This window comes from Carettochelys insculpta, chromosome 7, assembly GCF_033958435.1.
Source record: "Carettochelys insculpta isolate YL-2023 chromosome 7, ASM3395843v1, whole genome shotgun sequence".
Taxonomy (NCBI): Eukaryota; Metazoa; Chordata; order Testudines; family Carettochelyidae; genus Carettochelys; species Carettochelys insculpta.
The window spans coordinates 62,973,598-62,997,610 of NC_134143.1; the positions used below are offsets into that span (position 1 = coordinate 62,973,598).

The 24,013-nt window shown below is 42.5% G+C and overlaps 1 protein-coding gene across 17 annotated transcripts in view; it reads left to right on the top strand.

Moving 5' to 3' along the window:
* The window catches only part of ABLIM1 (actin binding LIM protein 1), a 299,900-nt gene that overhangs the window by 101,891 nt on the left and 173,996 nt on the right, over nt 1–24,013 (top strand). For 7 of the 17 annotated variants that reach the window (XM_074999098.1, XM_074999089.1, XM_074999100.1 and 4 more), the window contains exon 1: nt 6,001–6,342. The exons of 1 other annotated variant lie outside the window; for it this stretch is intronic. In XM_074999098.1, the coding sequence (XP_074855199.1) occupies nt 6,327–6,342 (16 nt within the window). In that variant the 5' untranslated portion in view covers nt 6,001–6,326. Of the gene's footprint in view, nt 1–5,998; nt 6,343–24,013 lie in introns of those variants that run through there. 9 more of the 17 variants (XM_074999101.1, XM_074999090.1, XM_074999097.1 and 6 more) reach the window with 4 other exon arrangements.

Consider the following 24,013-nt stretch of genomic DNA (forward strand, 5'->3'; position numbering starts at 1 on the left):
TAGCTAGGTCGCTCAATCTACACTGTATTTCTGTTCCCCATTTTTGAAATGAGGATAACACTCTCCCAGCTCACAGAGAGGAGGGGTTATAAAAATAAAGTCTACCGATTGTCAGATACCCACATGCTGTCGTGAAGTGAGCCACATAAATATCTACGTAGAAAAACAGTCCCTCTCTCATCTACATGATCAAAATCCACCCATTGATCCCACCTCTTGCCACTGCTTAGTTCTCTGTCTCCTAGACTGTTGCAACTTTCCTCTCTTAGGTCTTTGCATTTGAATTCACTCCATACATCTCAGTCATGTCTGCTGATGTCATTTGGATCCATATCGAGATGTTGAGTACCACAGAACTAGCAGTGGTGCAGACCTGGTTTTTGTTCAAGTTCCCTGTAGGTGTGAGATGAAGCTCCAAACTCAGCATTATTGTTAATCCATTGGCATCTGTGGAGTTGCAATTGGTGTGATTTTGTCCCTGATGTTTGATCAAACTAGTATGCCACGCTCTAAGGAGAATTTATTGACAACCTTTACAGAACAGACATAGAGACAAAACTCAGATTACCATTAAAACTCTTTATTTTTGGAGGTGAATGTTGTTTACTAGGTAAAAAGCTGTTACGCTAGAATTGGCTTTGCTGTATCCATTTTGATTCCCATCCCTGCTCCCAGCCCAATGCTGTTGGAAGGGCCTGGGTAATTTACCTTTGTTTCAGTTCATAGTGGGAACTTATTTCATTTTGGATGAGTTCACTCCTTTCAGTAGCCTCTTCCCCACAGCGCAAGAGAGGAGCTTTATTGTAAATGTTCATGACTGTTATAGCTCATGTTTAAAGATGAGGACTTTGCAGTAATATCCCACGTGACTAGCTGTGACTAATAGTATTAGTCTGGGCAGGTAGAAGCAAGTACATTGTTTCTAAGTGAAGCATGTTCTTAAATGTGTCAAGTTACCTTTCTGTGTTCCTCAGATGTCTCCTTGTATTACTAAGGGCTATGGAAGTTGTCAGATCCTTTAAGATATCTCATTCAGCTTTCAGGATTCCATCTGAAATTAGCATGCTGTCTGTAGATGTTCATTCTAATTGAGATTCATTTTGTTGCTACTCTACTTCACTTGCCCTGGTTCAGTATGTCCCTGTCAGAGCTCTGTGTGCTCCCCTCCCCATTTTCCATGTACATCACATCTCCTCCCTTCTGAGCAAGAACTGGATGGAACTGGATCCCTGTCCCTAATCAAACGGGGTTACCTCTAAATGACGAGGAGTCTCTTCTCCTCAGAAGGTAATATATCAAGAATGTGAGTCACACCCCAGTCTCCAGCATGACGATTAGGCCATTGGGTTGGCCTAAAAAGATGCAGATCTGATAGGAATTTTTTAACTCAAATGCAGAACTTCATTAAGATATAGAGCGAGAAAGTTCTCTGACCAGACTGTTTGGCTGGTAAAGTGAAGGGATTACAGGCTGAGCAGGTGAAAGGGAGGATGGAAGGTCATATATCTTGAGAGTCCGTGAGTCTTATTCCACCTCCTGCTAGTGTAAATAGGCTCATTGGAGCATTTCTGTCTCCACAAGCTTTAGTAGGTGCTGTATTTTGATAGTTACTTTTTTAGAATTTAAGTGCTCTTGGAAAGATTTTGACTCTTACATTACTGATATTATGGAAGGAGCCATACATGATTCCATAGGGAGATGAAAGCAGTGTTCTGATCTGTCCTTAAAACAGGACTAAACTTGTCCTGTTAAACTCTTGAGGTACTGTTACCTTTCAGGAGGATTTGGTCACATTGCTTCTCATGGGCAAAGTGTGTGTGTGTGTGTGTGTGTGTGTGTGTGTGAGAGAGAGAGAGAGAGAGAGAGAGAGAGCTTCATACGTAAATAGACTTATCAAAGACATGTTGAGATGTCTATATGCATTGTGATTTAAGTTGCTGCAGAAAGAACGTGTTCCTCCTTCCATTGAGAGAGAGGGTGTGGCATGACACATAGGGTAGTGGAGGGCAACCTCCGGCCCGTCAGGGTAATCCAGTGGCAGGCTGCAAGACACTTTGCTGAGGTTGACCATCTGAGTCTCCCATCGTCCCTGTTGACTGCAGTTCTCCATTGGCAGGCATAGTTAAGGTAGGACAGTTTGAGTGGCTCCATTCCATGTAAGAGCATGGAGGATTTTGTGCTTGGAGAAAGAAGGCATTTGCCAAAGACAAGGAGTTCAGAGAAGTATTGGCTCTTAATCAACTTAAACTGTACATGGTTCAGCTGTGGATGTGTACAGCAGGGTTTCTTGTCAGCTGTCTGTCTAGCTTTGATCCAAACGGAGATGCATGTTCAATTAGTTTTTTAAATGTTATTTAACACAGTAGTCCTCTTACCCACCAAGTTTCTGATTATTAGCTCATTCAGTGAACAGGCAGAATAAGTTAGTTTTGGAAGAAATAATGGAAAAATCATGTGTTGGTATTTATAAACCATTGTGTCATCTGTAGGGAATGAGAGCAAGAGAGAGGCTCAGACCGCCAACTCTTCAAGTGAGAGTGATAGTCTTAGATCCAGGTTAACCAACTTAATTCTTTCTTTTTGAATGTACTATATTGTCTGACTGAAGCGTGGGCCTCTGTATATTAGTGGACTTAAACTGTCTGGATTCCTCACAGCAAGCAGCCTTTTAAGGAAACAGTAAAAAATTTAAAAATCAGTTTTTCTGTCTGAATGTTTGTATTTTGTTTCCAGAGTTGCTAGTTATTCATCCTTGTTCACCAATGGATGAGGTATTTGAATCAATTCAGAAAGGTTGGCAGGGGTCCCATTATAGCATAAGAATTTAAACAGTGAGTTAAAAAACAAAACCACTCAGGCATGAAAGTGTAATGCATTTGACTGTATTTACGATACCAGCAACTGATATTGCGTTCTTTGACTCAGGAGTAAACGATTAGGCTCCTGACATCTCGGACGTAATTTACTACAGTGTATGTCTTAAAGCTGTTTTTACATGCATGTGGAAGGCTAACATCTCCCCTTTCTCTGGCTGGCTGATCAGGAGTGGGAGAAATCCTTCCTTGCAGCTATGGATGAGATGAAATACAGCAGTGCTAATCTCTAGCACATGTGAAAAATGAGGATAGTGGACTCAGAGAACAAAAAGTCCAGATACCAATAGTTAGCTGACATGTCAGCAGCTGCTAAAGTGGAAAATGAATGATAACTGTTGATGCAAACCTTCAGAGAGTGTCCAAAGGTCACAGCAAAGGGTTAATCATAGCCATGTGTGTAGTGCCTTTTGGAATTGCGTGGCATAGCGGAGCAAGTATTTATGAATGAAGGTAAGACATGCCACTTTGTTTCAAGACCCTCTCTGTTTACAAAATATTGTGGGTTGTTTTTTTTTAAGGCCAGAGCTTGGTTAAATTGCAGCCCTAAGTTGCTGTGATGTGTCAGAAATTTGACATCATGCATAACAATATGCAGGGGCTGAAGGGGTTTAGCCCATCTGCACCAAGTGAGAAGCCCATGCTATTATTAGTAACATACTGAGTCATAGAAGCAAAAATGTCAAACTGCTTGGGCTGCATTGCTTCCCTGCTGCACAAGGAAACTAACAATAGAAGCCCAGCCTCGATACATTAAATAAAAAGCATTTTTCCCATCAATTTCCCTCTGTGTTTTTTCCCCATTGTTTGTTTAAATAAGGAATTAGTTGAACAAGAAATATCAACTCAGATCTAAGAGAATCTGGCTTACTTAATCCTTTTTCTTGTTCCTGATGGTATACATGCAAAACAGTGTAAAATATTTGCAGTAAATAAAATCTATCATGGGCTGTATGTTCTGATTTTCCAAGATGTATTATCCATCTGCCGTTTTGTCAGCAGGGCGCCTGCATATTGATTCTGAACATTAACTTTTTTTTTCTCCTGCAGTAAAGGCCTTAGGAAGTAATTCCCTTATGGTGGCCTGAGTTACAATCCAATTTCAGTCAAACAAAAAAGCAGTCATGTAGCACTTTGAAGTCTAACAAAAGAATTTATTAAGTGATGAGCTTTCATGGGCAGACCCACTTCTTCAGGTCCAATTTCAGGTGTGTGAAGCTGGAAATATGGTTTAAATGAGTTGTTGCTGGAAACCAGGAATTTTGAGTCTAGGTCATCCTCTGATTTCTCCTCTGAGCTTTGACAAATTGCTCAAATTCTCAAACTCTTCCTCCCCACCTCTTCTGTAAAACAGTGAGAAAAATTCCCTGCTGCAAAGGTGCATGGTAAGAATTAGTTAATGTTTGTAAAGCCGTTTGTAGATAATTGCAGAGCAATATGAATCAAGCCCTTTGGAGAGGGGAAATACATGTGACTACAGTACAATGTTGCCAATCCCAAGTGTTCACAAACCATGGCTCATCTTCCCCTCCACCCTAAAATTGATTTAAAATCAGGTATTTTTCAAAATGCATTTTATATTTATTTGCCTTCTGATTTTTGAGCTCCTGGGCATCATATTTTATTATTCTTGTTATGCATTGTGCAATAAATATGATTAAGGGACAACCAAGAATGAAGCCCCATTGTATTAGGTGCTGTATAAACACAAAATAGCAGTTATTTTCAACTTTTTCTAGGAACGTACTATTTTTAAATAAAATCTAAGAATCTGTCCCAATAACATGACTCCAGGCTCTGGGGCTTCAATAAAACCATCAAATATCGTGAGAATTACTGTGACATTATTAGGCCTGGCAATGCTGTAAGTGCTTTATTATTATTTTATGACATCACATTAATGACCAGCCTAAAACCGGTGCTCTGGGAGGTTGGTACTTAGAAGACTAGAAAACCAGAGTAGTTGCAGGTCTGGGCTAGCTGTGTTGGGTGAGAGAGAGAGAGTGTGAGAGAGACTGTGTGTGTGTGTGTTGGAAGAATTTACAGGTAGCCTTGTTGTTCAAGACCTCAGTCTTTTCAGTTTGTGAGTACTCGGGAACTTTTGTTATTTTTTAAAGGAAATAATAAAGAGAATTTGGATCTTATACATATTGTACCTTCAAAGCAGATGAGTGACCTGGACCATCACCAAGAATTTGACCTTTGCTCCTAAACCTAGTTGCCCTCTAGAGGAAACATGACCTCTCTGTTTTTCCTTTAATTTGTCTGACTTTTTTTAAAAATGTTGTCTAATGCCCGGTTTTCACAATTTCATTTGATGATTCCCCTATGTGCTGTGATGAATAGACATTAGAACATCTCAGCATGTTTGCTTTCTGGATATTAATGTTCATGTCTTTTTTTGTTAACATTTTATATGTGTTTTAAAATGAAAACAGGGGTAATTAAACAGTGTTCAGTCAAGAAAGCCAGCCCTCCTGGTTTTGCCCACTTGTTAAATTTCCAGTCACTGTGTGCTTTCTCATGTTTGGGAGGAGGACTCCAAAATTCAGAAAGTGAACTCATTATTTTCATTCAAAACCATCTTTAAACCTCTGCTTTGTTGTGATGCCTGCAAACAACTTGACAACAGTTATGTCACTTGTACGCTATGACCTCAGCCTGTCATGATGACCATTATTTTCTTACGATTTTCTTGCATTTCCCTGTATCCCTGTTGGCTCTGTTCTCTTACTTAGCTGTTAAACTTTTTAGGGCTCTTTATCTCTTTTGTGCAGTATCTAGCACAATGGACTCCTGATCCATGCCGACTAGGGCTGCTAGGCACTAAAGTAATACAAATAATCCACCCTTGTCCTGTATTCATCTTGGATCCTATTCAGCCTCGGTTTGGTTCAAAGGAAAAATGATAAGCTACTAGTGAATATCAATTTTTCAATTTAAACAGTTCCCAAAGCATTCCTCAGTGCTCCTCACTTGCAATCTGTTATCTGTTGGTTGAGGAGGGTGGTGAGGGGCGTGGAGATGATAACCGTATTTGCAGTGCCATTCGGCTTGGCAAGGAGAAACGGAAGGTAGTGTCAGTAACTAGAGATTAGAGGCAGTGGAATTTTGCATTTGTTACACAGCAGCTGCGGCAGGTTGTTTCAGCACAGGGGGCAGAGTCCAGAAGCACGGAATGAGCTGACACTGGTAACAGGAAAAGGAACAGAGCGGGAGAGAGTGAGGAGATAGGAGGCACAAGAAGAAACGAAGAGTGATGTGCAGTCATTCTGTATCAAGTTTTATGAAAAATTTGATCAAGGGAGAGACTTCTCTGGAATAAGCTGTCTCACCACCCTGTGCTTTTTTTCCCTCCATCCCAGCCAAATATTTTTGGAAGGAAAGTGTGTGTGTAGATAAATTATTTCAATTAATCATTGCCATCTTTGCTACAAAGAGGACCCATTTGCCATGGTGAAAGAAAAAGGTAATCTAATTGTATTGATATATCAGCCAGGAACATCTAAAGTGTAATGCTTCTGGAGTAGAGTTTGTGTGGTTATGGCTTGTTGGCTGCTTATTTTTTCTCTTTAAAATCTCATGTCAGTAACTGCAGTGAGCTACATTAAATATTTTTGCTTCTCTTTCCCATATAGTAGGTTCTGGCATGTGCCTTGTTTTGAAAGTTTTTCTGGTGAAAACTTGTTTATAAATTTTACCTGCCTTGCATTTTCTATCTGCTATTTCCTGTATTCTTTGGGAGTTGTTTGCTAGCAAACAAGTTAATTTAAAAATGTAAATGGACTATTATACAGAGGTCCTGAACATGAAAGAGCATGTTCTTGTAGTCATCTTTTTATATAGAAATGGGCAGTTTTGTAAGCTGTTGGCTTTTGTTGTTGTATCTTCACTTTGCAAGCTGTGATTGCAACATCAAATTTAATTATCTTAACTCACCCTTTAAAGCTGCTGCTCAAGCAAAAGACAGGCTTGGAGTAGAGTAAATCAGGGAGTTGGCCAGCCAAAGTCATATGTTTCAGTGACATAGGTCTGTGTCTCTTGTTGCATTACAATGATATGAAATACAATCTAAACTCAGATATGACTCATGGACTGGAGCTAATTTTGAAACTTAATATTTTAATATGTGGATTCATAGGCAGTAACAGAAGGCCTAAAGGCAATCTCTGCATACCACAGAAAGAATCTCTGTAATTTTCCTCTGCTTATAAATTCTCTGTAAAAAGCAAATGTGACAGAATGCAAAGTAGGAAAAGAAGAGAAGTGTAAAATTAAGCTAATATTCAGTAGATTTTCACCCTAAGGACCATGGCTGAAAACTAGTTAAGGTGACAGATAAAATGAATTGAGTGGCCAAAGCACTGAAGAGTGTGGGGTAGTTCTGATCAGTTGACAGTCAACACTTTAGAGAAATCCGGTTCTGGAATCACAAATAGTGTCTGCTGGTCAGGCTTGATGTATGTGTAGGTACAGCCTCTCTCTAGCTTTAATAAGCCACAGATAGAGTGGTCAGATCCCACTTGGATCAGCTCAGCACTTTATCCCTCCCAGCAGAGATAAATGGAGTATTGTGGAGAGACTGAAATTAAAAACTGACGTGCTGTCTGGTCTACAGATGTATGGTGCTTTATACAAACCTTTCTTTTGATGACTGAATTTCCCATCCACACCCCACTGATTCCCAGGTAGCTGGACCCTCCAACCTAGACACATTTGCATTCTGTGGGGTTGCATAAATACAACTTACAGCCTTGAACAGTGCTGTGTAAATGACTAGCCCTTGAATTTGCATTAAAGAGAAGCAGAGGGGGGAACACTGGCTCTTACCCACAAAAGCTCATTAGCTAATAAATAAAACTGTTAGTCTTTAAGGTGCTACAGGACTGCTTGTTTTTTGTGAAGCTACAGACTAACATGGCTACCCCTCTGAGCGTATAATAGAAGGTGAATATAGTATTGGGCAGTACTTTGAAAGTACCCTGTAGTCTACTTTGGGAAAAACGAAGAGACTTGAATTCTAAAGTCCAATGCAGTGTTTTGCCTGCCCAGTGAGTGCTATTTTTAAATGCCTAACATGCATTCAGTTTGAGCTTTAGACTAAAACCAGGGTTAAATGAGTCCATATGAGAAACTACCACCAATGCCTCACTGTTGCAGATTGTCCTGAGAACATCTTCACATTTTTTTCATCTTATTCTTTCAGGCAGTTACTACCACAACATCTTCCCGCACTTCATGCAGGACAACAGGGGTTGCAGTTCCTTTGGAGCTGATTTAAAACCCACTCTCCAGCGTTGCGTGCTCATGAGGTGACAGACTAATGTAGTGAACCCGGTACCCTCTCTTCCAGTCATCTTTTTATTTTCCAGAAACTCTGTCTGTTTAAATGCCTGGGAATGCATGTTGGTTCATAAACAGACATTCTGGCCAGGAATTGGAGAGGCTGATTTCAGCTAGAAAAATGCAGTCCCAATTCACTGAAGTACAAGCCAGTTAGTAACGGTTTTATCACAAATTAGCATGCTTCATTATTTTCGTAGTGTAGAGTGATTTTCTCTGTGAGTCTGGTCTGCTGAGGTACGTCTGCAAGAAATAGAGAGTCCACGCTGCTATTTGTCAGTCACCAAATGGACGCTGGTAGAATGATGATTGACTGGCATTACAATTTGTCCCTCCAAAAGGGCAGCTGCCTACTTCTGATTTCCAGGCTGTTACTGATCTAGAATATACTTGACAGATTGTTATGCTATTTCATTCAAGGACAACTTGCCCTCACAGCATGCAGTAGCTGAAAAACAACTTACGCTTGCTTCTCACTCAGTATCTGCTTTTCAGAATATCCCCCTGCCACTTCACAACTTAAAAACGCTACTGTGGAGTGTAATGAGTGTACGTTTTCCATCCGGTTGGGTAATACATGTTCTAACTAGGGGTGGCGGGTCTACAGAACTAGAGCAAGCACTACCATGTTGAGGTTTGAGACTGACTTTTGAGCTTGAGGCCAAGCTCCTCAGCTGGTATAAAATGGCTCAAGCCCAGTCAGAGCAATGCCAGCTCGCAGCAGCTGGGGATCTGCCCTGAGTCTTGATGTCTTGGCCAACACATTCCCGGCATATCCCATTCTCACGGGGTTATGAAGGGCGAGTTCCAAAAGATGGAGAGAAGTTGACCCTAATGGTATTTTAACTTCTGGTCCCTCTGGGGAGTTATGTGAGGCAGACCCAGAAAAGTGGCCCTGTGGCATGACAGGCCAGAGTTCCCCTCTGGAATGATGGTGCTTGCTTAAAGAGGGGGAAGAGATGGGCGTTACATGGAGACATTAACACTCAAGTGCCCATCTCTGCAGCCTTAAGATTGGTGCCTGTTCTGTGGGTCACTCTGTGGAATGATAAGCACAAGTGTCTCAAGGGTCCAGGATGTTAAAGATGAAATGTAGGGAAGGAGGTGTCAAAGAGTGCCAGCTTACCTACCATCACAGAAAAAGCAATATATTTCAGCAGAACTGTAACAACATTTACATTTGCATTGTGCCCCTTTTTTTTCTTTCTGGTAAAATCTTACAGGAAATATGTTGTAGCCTGTTGGCTGACATGGTTGTTGTCTAGTACTGGTACAGGTTGAACCTCTGTAGTCCGGCACTGTCACGTCAGGCAACATCCGTAATCTGGCATAATTTTAGTTAGCCTGACAACCACTTATTGTGGATCTGGCCAAGTTTTCTGTGGTCCCGTAAAGTTTGTCTCCAGCCCACAGTCATGGCTCTCAGTGTTCTGTGCTGTTGTTTGGCTGTGATTTACCTGGAAATGTCTTCTAAAAGCTGAGTAGGTTGTGGAAATGTTTGTGATGCTGCTAGACAATATTGACCTCCCCTGGTCAGGCAAATGTCTCTCATTTTGATCTGGTCAGGTCCCAACAGTGCTGGACTAGAGAGGTTCAATTTGTGCTCATTAAGTTTAAGGTTAAGAAACTTCCTTGATGTTGTCTGTGTCTTCAGTTCTGCTTTCTTTTCCATCCAAATCTCCTGGGGCAGTTATTTATGACAGTACCAGAACTTAAGCACTTTGAGATGATATAACTTTTAAAGATCACTCAAATTTCATTTTGTGCATGGCAGTCATCTTTATGGTCACAACAGTTTTGCTTGCACGGGGCATGGTCAAGGTTACAGAGCAAGCTGTCCACGTAGTCCCTCATAAGTGCATCTCTCTGGTTCCTGGACTTGCCACCTTCACCATTCTCTGAGTGTAGTGAGGATCTGCCACTCTTTGAATAGGTCTCAAACTTGCAGCTCTCTTGTTTACCAACCACGATAAGGAGACAAGCCCAGTTTTCCTACAGGAACCTGTGACCAGTACCTCAAAAACAGCTTTTTCAAAACAAACGATTTATTCACCCACAACTCCACAGCGAGCAGAGGATGATAAAACAACCAAATCCCTATGACGGGAGCTGGCTCTGTACCCCTAGAAGGCACTAGGCCCCTCCCGCCTCCCTGAGAGCTGCATGGAGTGGTGGAGCAGTGCTGCTGCAGCAGTTTAAAGAGGCCCAGAGTCCTGGCTGCTGCTGAGGCTCCAGGCCCCTTTGCAACACCGGGGCTGCATCTACGCTTGCCCCCAACTTCGAAGGGGGCAAGTTAATCAGCGTGATGGGAGGTTACTAATGAAGTGCCATGGTGACTACGCAGCACTTCATTAGACTAATTCTCCCCCCCCAGCAACTTGGAAGTGTCAAAGTGCTGGCTTGCGTGTAGCTGCATGCACTTCAAAGTGCCCGCACGTCTTTACTCCTTTAAATTTTGGGGCGTAAGGGCACTTTGAAGTGCCCACGTTATTTCGAAGTGCTGATGGCTACACACATGCTGGCACTTCGAAGTTGCTGCGGGGGAGAATTAGCCTAATGAAGTGCTGCATAGTCACCACGGCACTTCATTAGTAATCTCCCATCAGCCTGATTAATATGCCCTCTTTGAAGTTAGGGGCAAGTGTGGACAAGCCCCAGGTGTGCCTGCAGTAGCCCCCTTTGCCTGGCCCCTACCCCTCCTCTCCCAACAGTGGGCCTGGTACCAGGTCTTACCTATGCTTGTTTTTTTTCCTTGTACATTGTAGGTAAGTTCCACTCAGCCCATTCATCCCTGTTTCTGTCCTGGGAGACAATCCCTCCCTGCAGCACCTCTGTGTCCCTCTTAGATATTTACCTCCATCTGCTGCTGCTCCTGGGTCACCCCCTCCCCTTTCCTGTCTAAGCCAGGGTTTTAATGGCTTAGCATTCCTTTGTTCCTTGTCCCTGGTCTGGAAAGCATAAGTCTTTCTAGGCTGGCTGGAGCCAAGCAGGTGGGAATTTCCCAGTTAATAATTCCCTCATTGTTTCTCAAGGAACCATGATATTCTCTCTGCTTGTACCTTGTCATTGTTTCCGTTTCCTGTTTGTTTTCCCCATCAGCTTCCTTCAATTTAATACCCTGTAGTCAGGCTGGGTAATATTAAACAGTACAATGAATTGCATATGATATTAAGAAAAATAATACAAATAGCTTCCTCCTGCACAAGCACATTTATACCTGTGGTTCAGGTGCTGCTCAGGTATAATTCAGAAGTTGATGAATGAATTGCAAGCCTGGAAGAGGTGCTTGTGATCATCTTATCTGACCTCCCATGTAACACCGGCCATAGAACTTCCCCAGCGCATTTCCGAGAATATGTCTTTTAGGAAAACAGCCAAACTTGATTTCAAAATCGTCATGGATGCAGAATCCACCAGGGCCCTGGGTAAATGGTTCTAGGGGTTAATTACCCTCGCCATGGGCAGCAGGTATAATAGGCAGTGGGAAGGGAATGCCTTCCCAAATTGCCAGCCTGGCCCCACCCATACTCCACCCCCAGCCCCTGCCTCCCTTCAGAGTGTCAGCCCCAGGATTCAGCCCTGCTGGGGCCATGCTGCCAATTCGCTGTGGTCTGGGCACCACCCACCCTCTCTCTCCCCAGTGCTCTGTACAGAGCCAGGGCAGGCTGGAGCAGTGCCTCTGCCCACTCCTCCCACAGTGCTCTGGGGCTGCGAGGGGTGGGCGAGAGCAGGGGCAGTGCACTGCTTGCTGGGCGAGGAGTGGCCTGCCTCTACAGTGGGGGAGTGATTGGCTGTCACAGGACCCTAGGAAGAAGGCGCAGGGTGGGGGACTTGCCTCCCCTAGTCCTAGGTTCACCCACTGCCCAAGACCCTCATGTTAAAAATGTGCACCCTCCTTTCCATCTGAATTTGCGTACAGCTTCCAGCCACTGGACCATGTTCTACCTTCCCTGGCAAAGATTAGTGGAAACATTGGTCTGTGTGCTTTTCCCAAGCCCAGCCCCTGCTCCTGTTATGCTCTGCCCCTTCCCACCCCTGCTCTGTGCTCTTGCCCCCAAACCCACTCCCCTGAGGGACTTGACCTCAGTTTGCTGGAGGCTCTGGCATGGGGTGGCAGCAGGGGTCACCCTTCCCCCTACTCACCATTGCAATGGGAGCTGCAGGGAAGCAGAGCAATGTAGCAGCCTCTGCTCTGCTCCGCTACTGTCTCCCAGGCTAACCCAGTTACTCCGCTTCACTGCTGTTCCACTAGGAGGATTGAGGACTGGCACTGGTCCTAAGTTAAATTTAGTCCCTCTGAACCCTGAGTCTTGTGCTTAATACAGTATACTGAGAATCAGGGTCCAGAGTCTGGTTCTGATAGATTTCCTAGTCTGGGGGGAAGACACTTAATCTGTTGGTGGCTTCAGTGACTCATGGATAATATCCAAAAGGAGATAATACTTCCTTTGTCCTTTTTCTATAAGGATTTTCTTTGGGACAGAGAATTTCTCTAATATTGAATGTGTGACCAGCAAGATACCCCCCACTAATAATAAGTAATAAAAACTTTCTCTTGACGTAGCAGACGTCACTTCAAACACTGCAATACCTTACTAACAGTTAAAAGCAAAGTAAAAGAATGAAGATTGTGTTCTCTGTGTTAATCTCTTTCCTTATATTCTTACACTTCTAAAAATTTCAGCTCTGATGGACAGCATTATGTGCTTTCTTAGATGGTTTCAAGTCCAAGGCATCCTTCAGTCTGCGTAGAGTACGGATCGCGCCCTTCGTAACTCCATTTAAGATCGCCATTTGCAGCGTTGACTGTGACTGTGGAGGCCCACATGAGAGTGACAGTCCTTGCTACATCTGCTGCATATGTAGTGGGTGTATGGCAGGTCCTTGCTGTCCTTTCTGCGGGCTTGCTTCTCCTCTGCCAGCTGTCTGATCTTCATCTCGCCCTTCTGTAGTTCCTGCTTCCAGCTGCTGTGGTCGTCTGCCAGCTCTTCCCAACTATCTGGGTCGATGTCTACCTCCTTGAGGTCCCTCTTACAGACGTCTTTGTAGTGCAGTTGGGGGCTTCCGGGAGGTCTTTTGCCAGAGGCTAGCTTGCCGTGCAGGATGTCTTTTGGGATCCTTCCATCATTTGTCCTGTGGACGTGGCCAACCCGGCGGAGCTGCCGCTGTCTGGGGAGGGTATGCATGGTTGGAATTCCAGCTTGCTCAAGGACGACGTTGTTGGGCACTCTGTCCTTCCATGATATCCCAAGAATGCACCTGAGGCAGCGCAAGTGGAAGACATTCAGCCTCTTTTCGTGGCGGGCGTACAAGGTCCAAGACTTGCTGCTGTAGAGGAGGGTGCTGAGGATGCAGGCTCTGTAGACTTGCTTTGGTGTGAGTGTACAGCTTGTTGTTGTTCCACACTCTCTTGCTAAGTCTGAACAGAGTTGTGGCTGCTTTTCCAATCCTCCTGTTTAGCTCAGACTCCAAGTGACGGTGTCGGTGATGGTGGACCCGAGGTAAGTAAACTCATGGATGACCTCTAGTGTGTAATTGTCAGTGCTGATTGATGGAGGTTCAGCAATGTCCTGACCAAGTAAGTTTGTCTTCTCTAGGCTGACGGTAAGCCCAAAGTCCTTGCATGCTTTGGAGAACTGATCCAGCAGTTTTTGAAGCTGGCCTTACGTGTGTGTCACTACAGCAGCGTCGTCTGCAAACAGCATGTCTCTAATGAGCCCTTCCTGCACCTTAGACTTAGCCTTCACCCTTGCATGATTAAACAGTTTCCCATCAGATCTTGTGTGCAAAAAGATGCCCTCTGTTGAGGACCCAAAGGCGTGCTTCAGGAGGAGGGCAAAGAAGATCCCGAACAATGTCAGAGCAAGGACGCATCCTTGTTTGACGCCACTCCTGATGCTGAAGGCATCCAATGATGTGCCGTCATATTGGATGGTTCCTCTCGTGTCTTTGTGGAAAGACTGGATCATCTTGAGTAGCCGTGGTGGACAGCCTATCTTGTGGAGCAATTTAAACAGTCCATCCCTACTGACCGAGTCAAAAGCCTTGGTCAGGTTGATGAAAGTGACTTTGAGTGGCTTCCTCTGCTCCCTGCATTTCTCCTGCAGCTGCCTCAGGGAGAAGATCATGTCAATGGTAGATCTCTCAGCGCGGAATCTGCACTGGAATTCAGGATACATCCTCTCCGCGAGCTTCTGGAGTCTGCCAAGGATGACACGAGCGAACAATTTACCAGTGATACTTATGAGGGAGATTCCGCGGTAGTTGTTGCAGTCACCTCACCCTCTCTCCAGCACAGGCACAGCAGCTCATGTAGGGGTTCCAGGAGTGTGTCCAAGGCACACTTGATTACCTCTGGTGGTATACCGTCCTGGCCTGGGGCCTTTCCTACTGCAGTGCTGTCAATAGCTTTCTTCAATTCGACCACAGTTGGTTCCTGGTCCAGCTCATCCATGACTGTAGTGGGATTCTATGCATTTCCTTGAATCCCAGCTCCATATTAAAATGCGCTTGCACAGATGCTGTGGAGAGATGTAGGGAAACAGACATTTCACATCAAGAAATTTGGAGTTGTATGTGATTGGCCCAAGTGGAAGGGATGACATAATAGCTTTAATAATTGAATTTGAGACACCTACATTCACATGTGTAGATAAAATGAAGTGTGAGAATTAATGTAGTTGGAAATCATGAATGACACCGAGTTTTTTCAAGAGTTTTATACATCCCTTGACACATCTTAAAGACTGAAGCTTCAGGAAGGCAAATTTCTTTTTTATTTAAAATCAATAATTAAATCAAAATTAAACTGCTGCTAGGAATGTTATTTGTTGAGGGTAGCAAAGATCTCTGGTATGAGAACTTATTATTTAGGACCGTCTGTAGATCTGCCATGTGTAGGATAGTCAGGAGTCATTTTTGGAATCAATGCAGATCAGGAGAGGGAAGGTCAGTAGGGTGACATCAAATGGCACAGGCTGTACATAGTTCCCCAGAATATACCCAGTTAAGTATGATTAGTGCTTGGCTAGGATCAATGAATGAGTATTTCCCCTGCTTATTGTGGGCCTGGTTGAGGGCAGCACTTAAGCACATACTTAAGCCCGTTTCTGTCGGGACAGCACATCTGGAGAAGGGGGTGAGCAGTGAGGTGGCAAAGTTTGCAGATGACACTAACCTGTTCAAGATAATCAAGACAAAGGCAGACTGTGAAGAACTTCAAAAAGATCTCATCAAACTGAGTGACTTGGCAACAAAATGACAAATGAAATTTAGTGTGGATAAGTGTAAGGTTGCACATGGGAAAAAATAACTCCAACTATACTTACAGTATGATGGGGGCTAATTTAGCTATAACTTATCAGGAAAGAGATCTTGGAGTTGTCATGGATAGTTCCTTGAAAACATCCGCACAGTGTGCAAAGGCAGTCAAAAAGGCAAATAGGATGTTAGGTATTATTAAAAAAGGGATAGAAAATAAGACAAGGAGTGTCTTACTGCCCCTATATAAATCTATGATATGCCCACATCTTGAAAACTGTGTACAGATGTGGTTTCCTCACCTAAAAATAGATATCCTGGCACTGGAAAAGGTTCAGAAAAGGGCATCTGAAATGATTAGGGGCTTGGAACAGGTCCGCTATGAGGAGAGGGTAGAAAGATTGGGACTTTTCAGTTTAGAAAAGAGGAGACTGAGGGAGGACATGATAGAGATATATAAAATTATGACAGGTATGGAGAGGGTGAGTAAGGAGAAGTTATTTACTTGTGACCATAATACAAGAAGTAGAGGACTCTAAATGAAATTAATGAGTAGCAGGTTTAAAACTAATAAAAGAAAGTTCTTCTTCACTCAGTACACAGGTAACCTGTGGGACTTCTTGCCAGAGGAGACTGTGAAGGCTATGACCATAACAGAATTTAAGAAAGAGCTAGATAAATTCATGGAGGTTAGATCCATAAAAGGCTATTAGCCAAGGGTAGGAATGGTGTCCATGGCCTCTGATTGTCACAGGCTGGTGATGGAAAACAGGAGACAAATCGCTTGATCATTGTCTTCGGTCCACCCCCTCTGGGGCACCTGGCACTGGCCACTATCGGCAGACAGGCTACTGGGCAGGACAGACCTTTGGTCTGACCCAGTATGGCCGTTCTTATGTTCTTACGTTCTTTTAGTCTCATTGACCTAAGTGGGTCTTAATTAAGCACAGGCTCGAGAGCTATCCTGAACTGGTGCATGTGTGATTTTTTTTTTGCTGTGGGCCTGTTGTGTAGTTAAGATTTGCAACAGCTTCCCTCATTGTTACATCAGAGATACAGTGCATTAGCTGAATCCTTGCATAACTAATTGAGATGATACAAGTAATATCTGGAGTTTGTATGGCACAAATCTTAGCATGCTGTAAGGAACAGTTTATTCCTTGTTCCATGCCAGTTATGCATATGAGCATATATTACTGTACCCATTCTACAGAGGGGGAAAAGCAAGGCAGGGAAATAGATGACTTGCTGAAAGCCGTAGAGTTTGGGTCAAACTGTATAACACTGACCATTTACAAGTAAAATGTTCATTATGTATTTTTGCTGGGTGTAAATCTTCATTGTACAGTAATGGGGGTCTAGTTACCCTTAGACTGAAAACAGCATGGCCAGCCAGCTGGCTGTGTTGGTGGTCTCAGAACTGCTTACTTCAATACGGCACTGCTACTGGTAATTGTAACCCACACACAGATTCTGTGAATTGCTGGCTGAACCAAGAGCCTGGTGCATATTAGAGGTTTATTTTGTTTCTGAGGCTTAAGCTGAAGCAGAAGCAGGTTTTGCATTTAGTGCTGAATGCCCAGTGTTTAAAATCTCTCTGTAGGGAGCAGGGTTTAGTACCTTACAAATAATGCCAGTTTTTTAAAAAAAAAATGTTCCTAGTGTGGTGGGAAGAGGAATAGCTCAGTGGCTTGAGCATTGGCCTACTAAAACTAGTGTTGTGAGTTCAGTCCTTGAAGGAGCTATTTAGGGACCTGGGGCGAATAGATTAAAAAAAAAAGCAGTCTGTCAGGGATGGTGATCTGTTCTGCTGTGAGGGTAGGGGACTGGACTCAATGACCTCTGAAGGTCCCTTCTGGTTCTATGAGATAGGTAGAGCTCCAGAGCTAAGTATTATTACCAAAGAAGGACAAAATAAAACGTGACATTTGATAGCCTGGTTTGTGCATAAGAGAAGCAGAAGTGGGTGTATATTTCCTCTCCCCTTGTTCAAGGTCATTTATAAGAAGCATCAATGTATTTGAGAGTCTGCTTTCCTATCAGTCATCATTTTTTTTGCATTAGTGTATTTAAAAATTAATGTGCTCTTTGGAGCTTGGTGGTATTTATTGCTGAAATAATATTGCATATCAAGGTCTGGGCTTCCACTTTGCAAATATGCCTAAAGATCTGAATTTCAGGATGGTCAGTTGTCGATATGGCAGGTCTATGGCATAAACATACGCCCAGCTTTGCACACAGGAGATGTCGGCTGTGTGTGGTAGTCCCTCAGGAGATAGTTGTTATATAACTCTAGGGTGTTTTTAGTTACCACAGAAGCATAGGAATGGAAGGAACCTCAGTAGGTCATCTATCCAGTCCTCTGCAATAAAGGCAGGACTATGCATTAGCTAGACCATCCCTGACAGGTGTTTGTCTAACATGTTCCTAAACACCTCCCTTGTTTCAGTTTAAGGCCGTTGTTTCTTGTCCTCTTCACAAAAGTTAACACACAGAATTTTTCTCCCTCCTCTTTGTAACAGCCTTTTATTTGCTTGAAAAATGTTATGTTTCCCCTCAGTCTCCTGTTCTCCAGATTAAACAAACTCATTTATTTAATTTTTCCTAATAGGTCATGTTTTCTAGACCTTAAATCATTTTTGTTGCTCTTCTCTGGACCTTCTCCAGTTTATCTATCTTTCCTGAAATGTGGTGGACACAACTGTCCAGCCGAGGCCTAATTCAGCACATAGTAGAGCTGAAGAATAACAGCTTGCTTACAGCACTTCTGCTAATACAAGCCAGAATGGGGTTTACTCTTTTTACAACGTCACACTTTTGACTCTCATTTAGCTAGAGATCTATTATGACTCTTGGATCCCTTTCCACAGCTCTCTTTTCTAGGCAGTCATTTCATATTTTTTTAATATGTGCATTTGATCTTTTTCCTTCCTAAATTAAGTACTTAGTATTTATCCTTATTAAGTTTCATCCTGTTTAGCTCAGACTGTTTGTCCAGGCTGTAAGGCTAAAGCCTGAGAGAGAAAAGAACCTATATGGGTTGATAAATCCATGTATTATCAGGAGCCCAAGATGGACTGCTCTGAAAATGTATGACAAAGGGTAAACAATCTCCCAAAACTAATAGTTTATTCAATAATTAGATTCCACAAACAAACAAACAAACCTGTAATACCACACTGCTTAAAAGAAGCTAAACACAGGCCTCTTTAGGCATTTCAGCCCTTGGCTCCTGTCCAAACACATTCAGTGTGGTAAGAGGTTACTGAAAACTCCATTTACTATATGTGATGTTCTACTAATCCCAAAGGATCAGAAATTTACTGTCAGATCAGTATGTATCCCAGATTTTATTGAAGTATCACACTGTCAGCCAGTCCTTAATGAACTAACTAAAATTTACTAATAAAATAAATGCAGAGTAATTTAATGGTTAAGGAAACATATACATACAAGTGATTCTTTTTTAGTGCTCATATATGAGGATCATAGCAGTGATGTAACAGACTGACGGTTTGCAAAAATCTGTCTGCTAGCTTCCAAAAGCTTGTAAGGTCCTCAATCTATAGTTGAAAATACTTCTTCTCTCTGTAAACTCACAGTCCAGAGAACTGGAGGAGTAATGAGACAGAATCACAGTGTCTCAGCCATCCCTTATATTCTCTTCCATGTGCATGGACATTTAATGACTCAAAGAAAGCCAACAGCACTTACTGACAAAGATGGAATCCAAAGTCCCGTGGCCACATCACATGCCCTTACATATTTTGCTGAATGAGGGGTAAGCACTGTCTCCATGCTGTCTAAGGCATCCACAGGAATATTCACTGAAGAGCTGGTCTCCCTGAGTGGCTCATCACCACCTTATCATGCATCTACAAATGATGGTTTGTCAATACTGACCTGGCTAGATGGGATGTAAAGCTACCTTGTAGGTGTCGTCACCCAAGAACAAAACATAGGAAATATCCATAACTTCAGATAAAAAGATGAAACATGCATATAAATAGGATTATCATACTTAGGCAATTATAACTTTTCCATTGATACCTTATGTGATACACTTTTCACCAAATTTAATGCTATTGTGTGCAGCCAGGGGTGCAGCAATGGTATAAATGGTCATCTTCAATAGTACATCATGGACGCAGCTTTAATGTTTGGAAAATGGCGATGTGGCTGACAACTCCCATTGCTTCTCTAAGAGGCTTAAAAGGAGGCCTTTAGTGGGGTTGTTGGCAGAATTTGATCCAGAAATTTTCCTTTTTGGTGGGAAAATATTTTTTCATTGAATTGGGGTTTTTTACAGGCATTCTTAGCTATTTCTTTGCAAAATTCCTCCCCTGGTCTTGATGCATGTTTTAAATTGACATATTTTAAACACATCAGCACAAAGATACTGTAACACAGCTGGAAGACCATTGGTCTAAGGAAATGTTCACCTCAGAAATCTTGCTTCGATACTCGTGCTTAAACTTATGTTTCATGCTTCCAAGGAGCTTTTTACACTCATTTTCAATTTGTGGTATTTGTTCATAGCTGTCTTGGAAGCATAAAAAGCAAAGTTTAAATGGCTAAACTGTAATTTAAATTTGTTGCTTTTGAAGAGCAGAAACTAAATGTGAATACAGTTATTTGTTGATGTGGTCAAGAAGCCTTGGTTTGTTTCTCTGTTTTTTGTTTTACATGCGAGTGCTCTTATCTTTCGCTGGGAGGTTTGAATTTTCGTTCTCTTCAGGAAAAGCAGTAGCATTTTCTTTTAACATCAGCATTTCCAACAGCCTTGATTTTGTGCATTGTCTCAAGAATTTCACATGAACAATTTCCACATCTGGCTTTTTTTTTTTTTTCTCATCACTTTGGACCCAAGATATTTATTCAGCTGTCACTCAGGAAGTTGGTTGGAGCTATCCACTTCTTTCATTGCTTTGTCTTACATTTTTATGTAGGTGAATTATTTAAAATAATTGTGGGCTTTTCTTTGTATTAATCTTTTAGAGTCTCTGCATATTACTAGGTAAGCATTTTATCTGCATAATTGACTTTTTTTTATATATTTTGCTGGGTCCAATACCCTTTCTGGGTATAGTGAGGAATTCATATATCCCACCTATAGCTGAAAGAAAGATGATGAAGAATGGGATTCATTGAGTCTAAATAGTGACTTTTGTACAAGTCAACTGTGTGCAGAGAATTGTTTTAGAGCGTGGGTGAGCAAATTTTTACTTCAAGCCCCACTTTTCATCCCTGCAATTAGCGGGGCCCCCGGGTCTGTCTAATGTAACCCAAATTGACAGAAATTTCAGTTATGTTCATATGGGGCAGGGGGAGAGAAAAAAAACTTTTAGCACATGTAAGAAAATAAGTACGTAGACTGTAAAAGCTTTATGAATTGGTGAACGTGGACACACATACATAAAAACAGTAATGTATTTTCAACATTCTTAATGAGATGGATGAGCTGAAAGGGCCCACCCTCCACTTTGTGCACCCTTGTGTTAGAGAGAAGATGATGAAAGAGAATATATTGTGCTAAGACAGGCTTTTATTGCATTAGTACTACACAGCCTGAATTCACATTTCACCTTTTCACCCAGCTGATAGTTTTCACTAAACATTTTGTAACACAAAGTCTCACCGTGTCCTAATGCTGAAATGTCGCATCACACTGAATTCAGTTAATGCTCCTGCCCTTTGGTTTACTAATGGTTTATCTTGCAACAAGTCTGCTAGAAATTGTGTGGTTTTGCATTCAAACATTGGCTCTGTGTAGTCAACGTTTGATTCTGTATTGTCTTTTCATAGCAAATCTTGGCCTGCAATGTACTTGAGCTGTATCTCTTTGTGTTAGTGATTAGCTATTTTAAAAGAAATAAAAACTGCCTTTAGCTTTTCATTGATTCGGCTTCAGATAAGATGTGAATATAATGCATTAATCATGCAGTGCATTAGTTTGTTGCCTTTTTCATGGAAAAGATTATGGTTTTCTCCAGCGTTGACTAACATGAAGTATAAATGATGTATACGTCTGTCAGATAATTTGGAGCTACCTCTCTGATACTTGTATATGTCTGAAGTCTTGGTATTTACAAGACAAACCACACTATGAACTGCACAATTTGGTCACCAAGTTAGACGTTTTTCTTAGGAAACAAATAACACATTTGTCTTGTAATTAATACGTGTGGCCTACAAACCGTTAAATTCCTTCATTAATGAAATGAAGCTCAGGGCTATCCAGTCTTTTCAGGGTACGTCTTGGGGAGCTTTTCACTGTCCCATGTAGCTGCACCTAGACCACATACAGAGAGAAAGAATCAGTCTCCTCCACAGCGTTAGCTGACAGCCAGGTGGCTTTTAGTTCACACTATAGACCGGGGCCAGCAACCACTGGCATGAGAGCCGAGGGTGCAAGCGAGTCTATTTTCACTGGCATGTGAGGCAGGAGCTGAGCCCCACCCCTCCTTCCCCACGCAACCGAGAGCTTGCTCAGGTTCATGCTGCCTGTGGCTTAACAAAAGACTGGCTAATGCTACCAACCACCACTGAAAGGGTAAATCTCTGCATCTTCATTTACTTATTAATGACTCTGCTGTGACTAGGACTATTAGTCACTTCAAAAAGTATCTCCAGCGCTTGGACCATATATACGGGTCAAAAGGTCAAATTTCTGCACTGTGCCTTTGAAAGGTTGCTGACCCTAAGTAAAGGCTGCGGCGCTAAGCTCCAGAGGTCCCAGGTTTGAGTCCGCCTGAGGGCGGTTACATCTAGACTGCGTGTTCCTTTCAGCAGTGGGTAGAGTACATACCACCTTGGCCTTTTGGCACAGGTGTAAACAGCAATGTAGATGGTGATGCAGTCTATGCCAGAGGAGTAAATGTATGCCTCAAAGGTGCAGTTATGTCTGCGAGTACATACCCTGCGTGTGTCTGCTTTCCCAGGCTGTCCCCGGTCTATGCTGCTGTTCTAAGCAACGTGCTGTCCCTTTGTAGGAAAAGATTCCCTAGCAGGGAAATGGGCTGGCATTGACAGTTCCTCACTATGAACCCCTTCCCTGCTGCAGGGAGAGGCTGCACCAGTGAAGAGGCAGCAGAAAAAGGCTGCCAGCTCTCTGCTGCTGGAGTAATTTCCCTTCATACAGAGAGAGTGCCAGACACCTTGTTGCTGGAGGAAATCCCCTCTGTGGAGAAGGCAGCAGACTGAGCCTTTCCCTGCTGCCCCCGCCCTGCCAGAGCCTTTCATTGACCTTGTAGTTACACACTGCACACAGACGCAATGTGCTTTTCACTGTGGGTTGTGTAGCTCCATAGGCTGTATGCTGCCACCAGTGGTGTATTGTGTGTTATATTGCGGATCTAAAACTGAGTCGCGCATTTGCATCTGAAAGCATGGGGAACAACCTGTATTAAAACTTGGAGTAGAATTAACATAAATGCCAAAGTGAGTTAGGAACCTTTGTCCCACTGAAAGTTAATAAGACTTGTATTTCTGTGTCACTCAGATACTTTTGACAGCCCCACACGAAAGGCATAAAGTATTCAGCAGTGTCAGGTCAGGTTTACATCAGTGTAAGTGGGATCAGAATCTGTCCAGTAAGCCCTGTGTGAGGCAATACCCTTAATATTGAATATGCCTAATTTACTTAATCTTTGCAAATCGTTCATCAAAGCCACCATTGAATTGAATTTGTCAAGCAAATTACACTGCTCACAAGGCACATATGTCATATTTCTATGTATGTTACATAACGGGGTTTAAAATGGGATCAGATGAGTGCTGGAGCTAAACAGCTGACTTCACTGGAAGGACCATGCGTAAAATTTAGCATGTGCAAAAGTGTCTTTGGGTTGGAGGCAACAACCCTCACTCCATGAGCTTTTGAAAGTCATGTTGATTGCAGCGTAAAGGCCTTACAAGACAAAAGGTGGAAGTAAGGGTGGAGGTTAAGTTGTGGCATACAGGGGGGTGAGATGGAAAATGAGTAAGCATTTACAAGTATTTGATTCTCAGCTAATGCATTTTTGCAACATTTATCCCCCTTGACTTTTTACTGATCTATATGCAAACCTTTTCTTTCTTTTGTTAATAGTGAAGACTAGTGTGTTCCGGTTTATTCCACCTTTACTTTACTCTTTATTTAAAATTGCAGCTAACACCAGTTTTATGCTTGTGGTGAGCACACACGTGAATATACACACACGTACACACTTTTTAAAAAGTGTATTTAAGACTAGATTTTTTCCCACAGAATAAGTATAAAGTCTTTTTCATCCAGTTTTTTTTCACGTAAACTAACAATTAGGTAGACAGGTAGTTACACAGAGTTACATTTTATCAGTGAAAGTGATATCAGTTCTTTTACTTATTTTCTTATAAACTATTCCAGCCTAGCAGCATAGTTATCTATTCCTCCTCATTATCTTTAAGGCCTTGTTTTTCCTTTCGAAATAGGCTCTTTCTTGGGATACGGTACAAATGAGATAATTAAGAACAAACCCATCTCTGCAGTGGAGATGCGCTGACATGCAGTGTCCTGT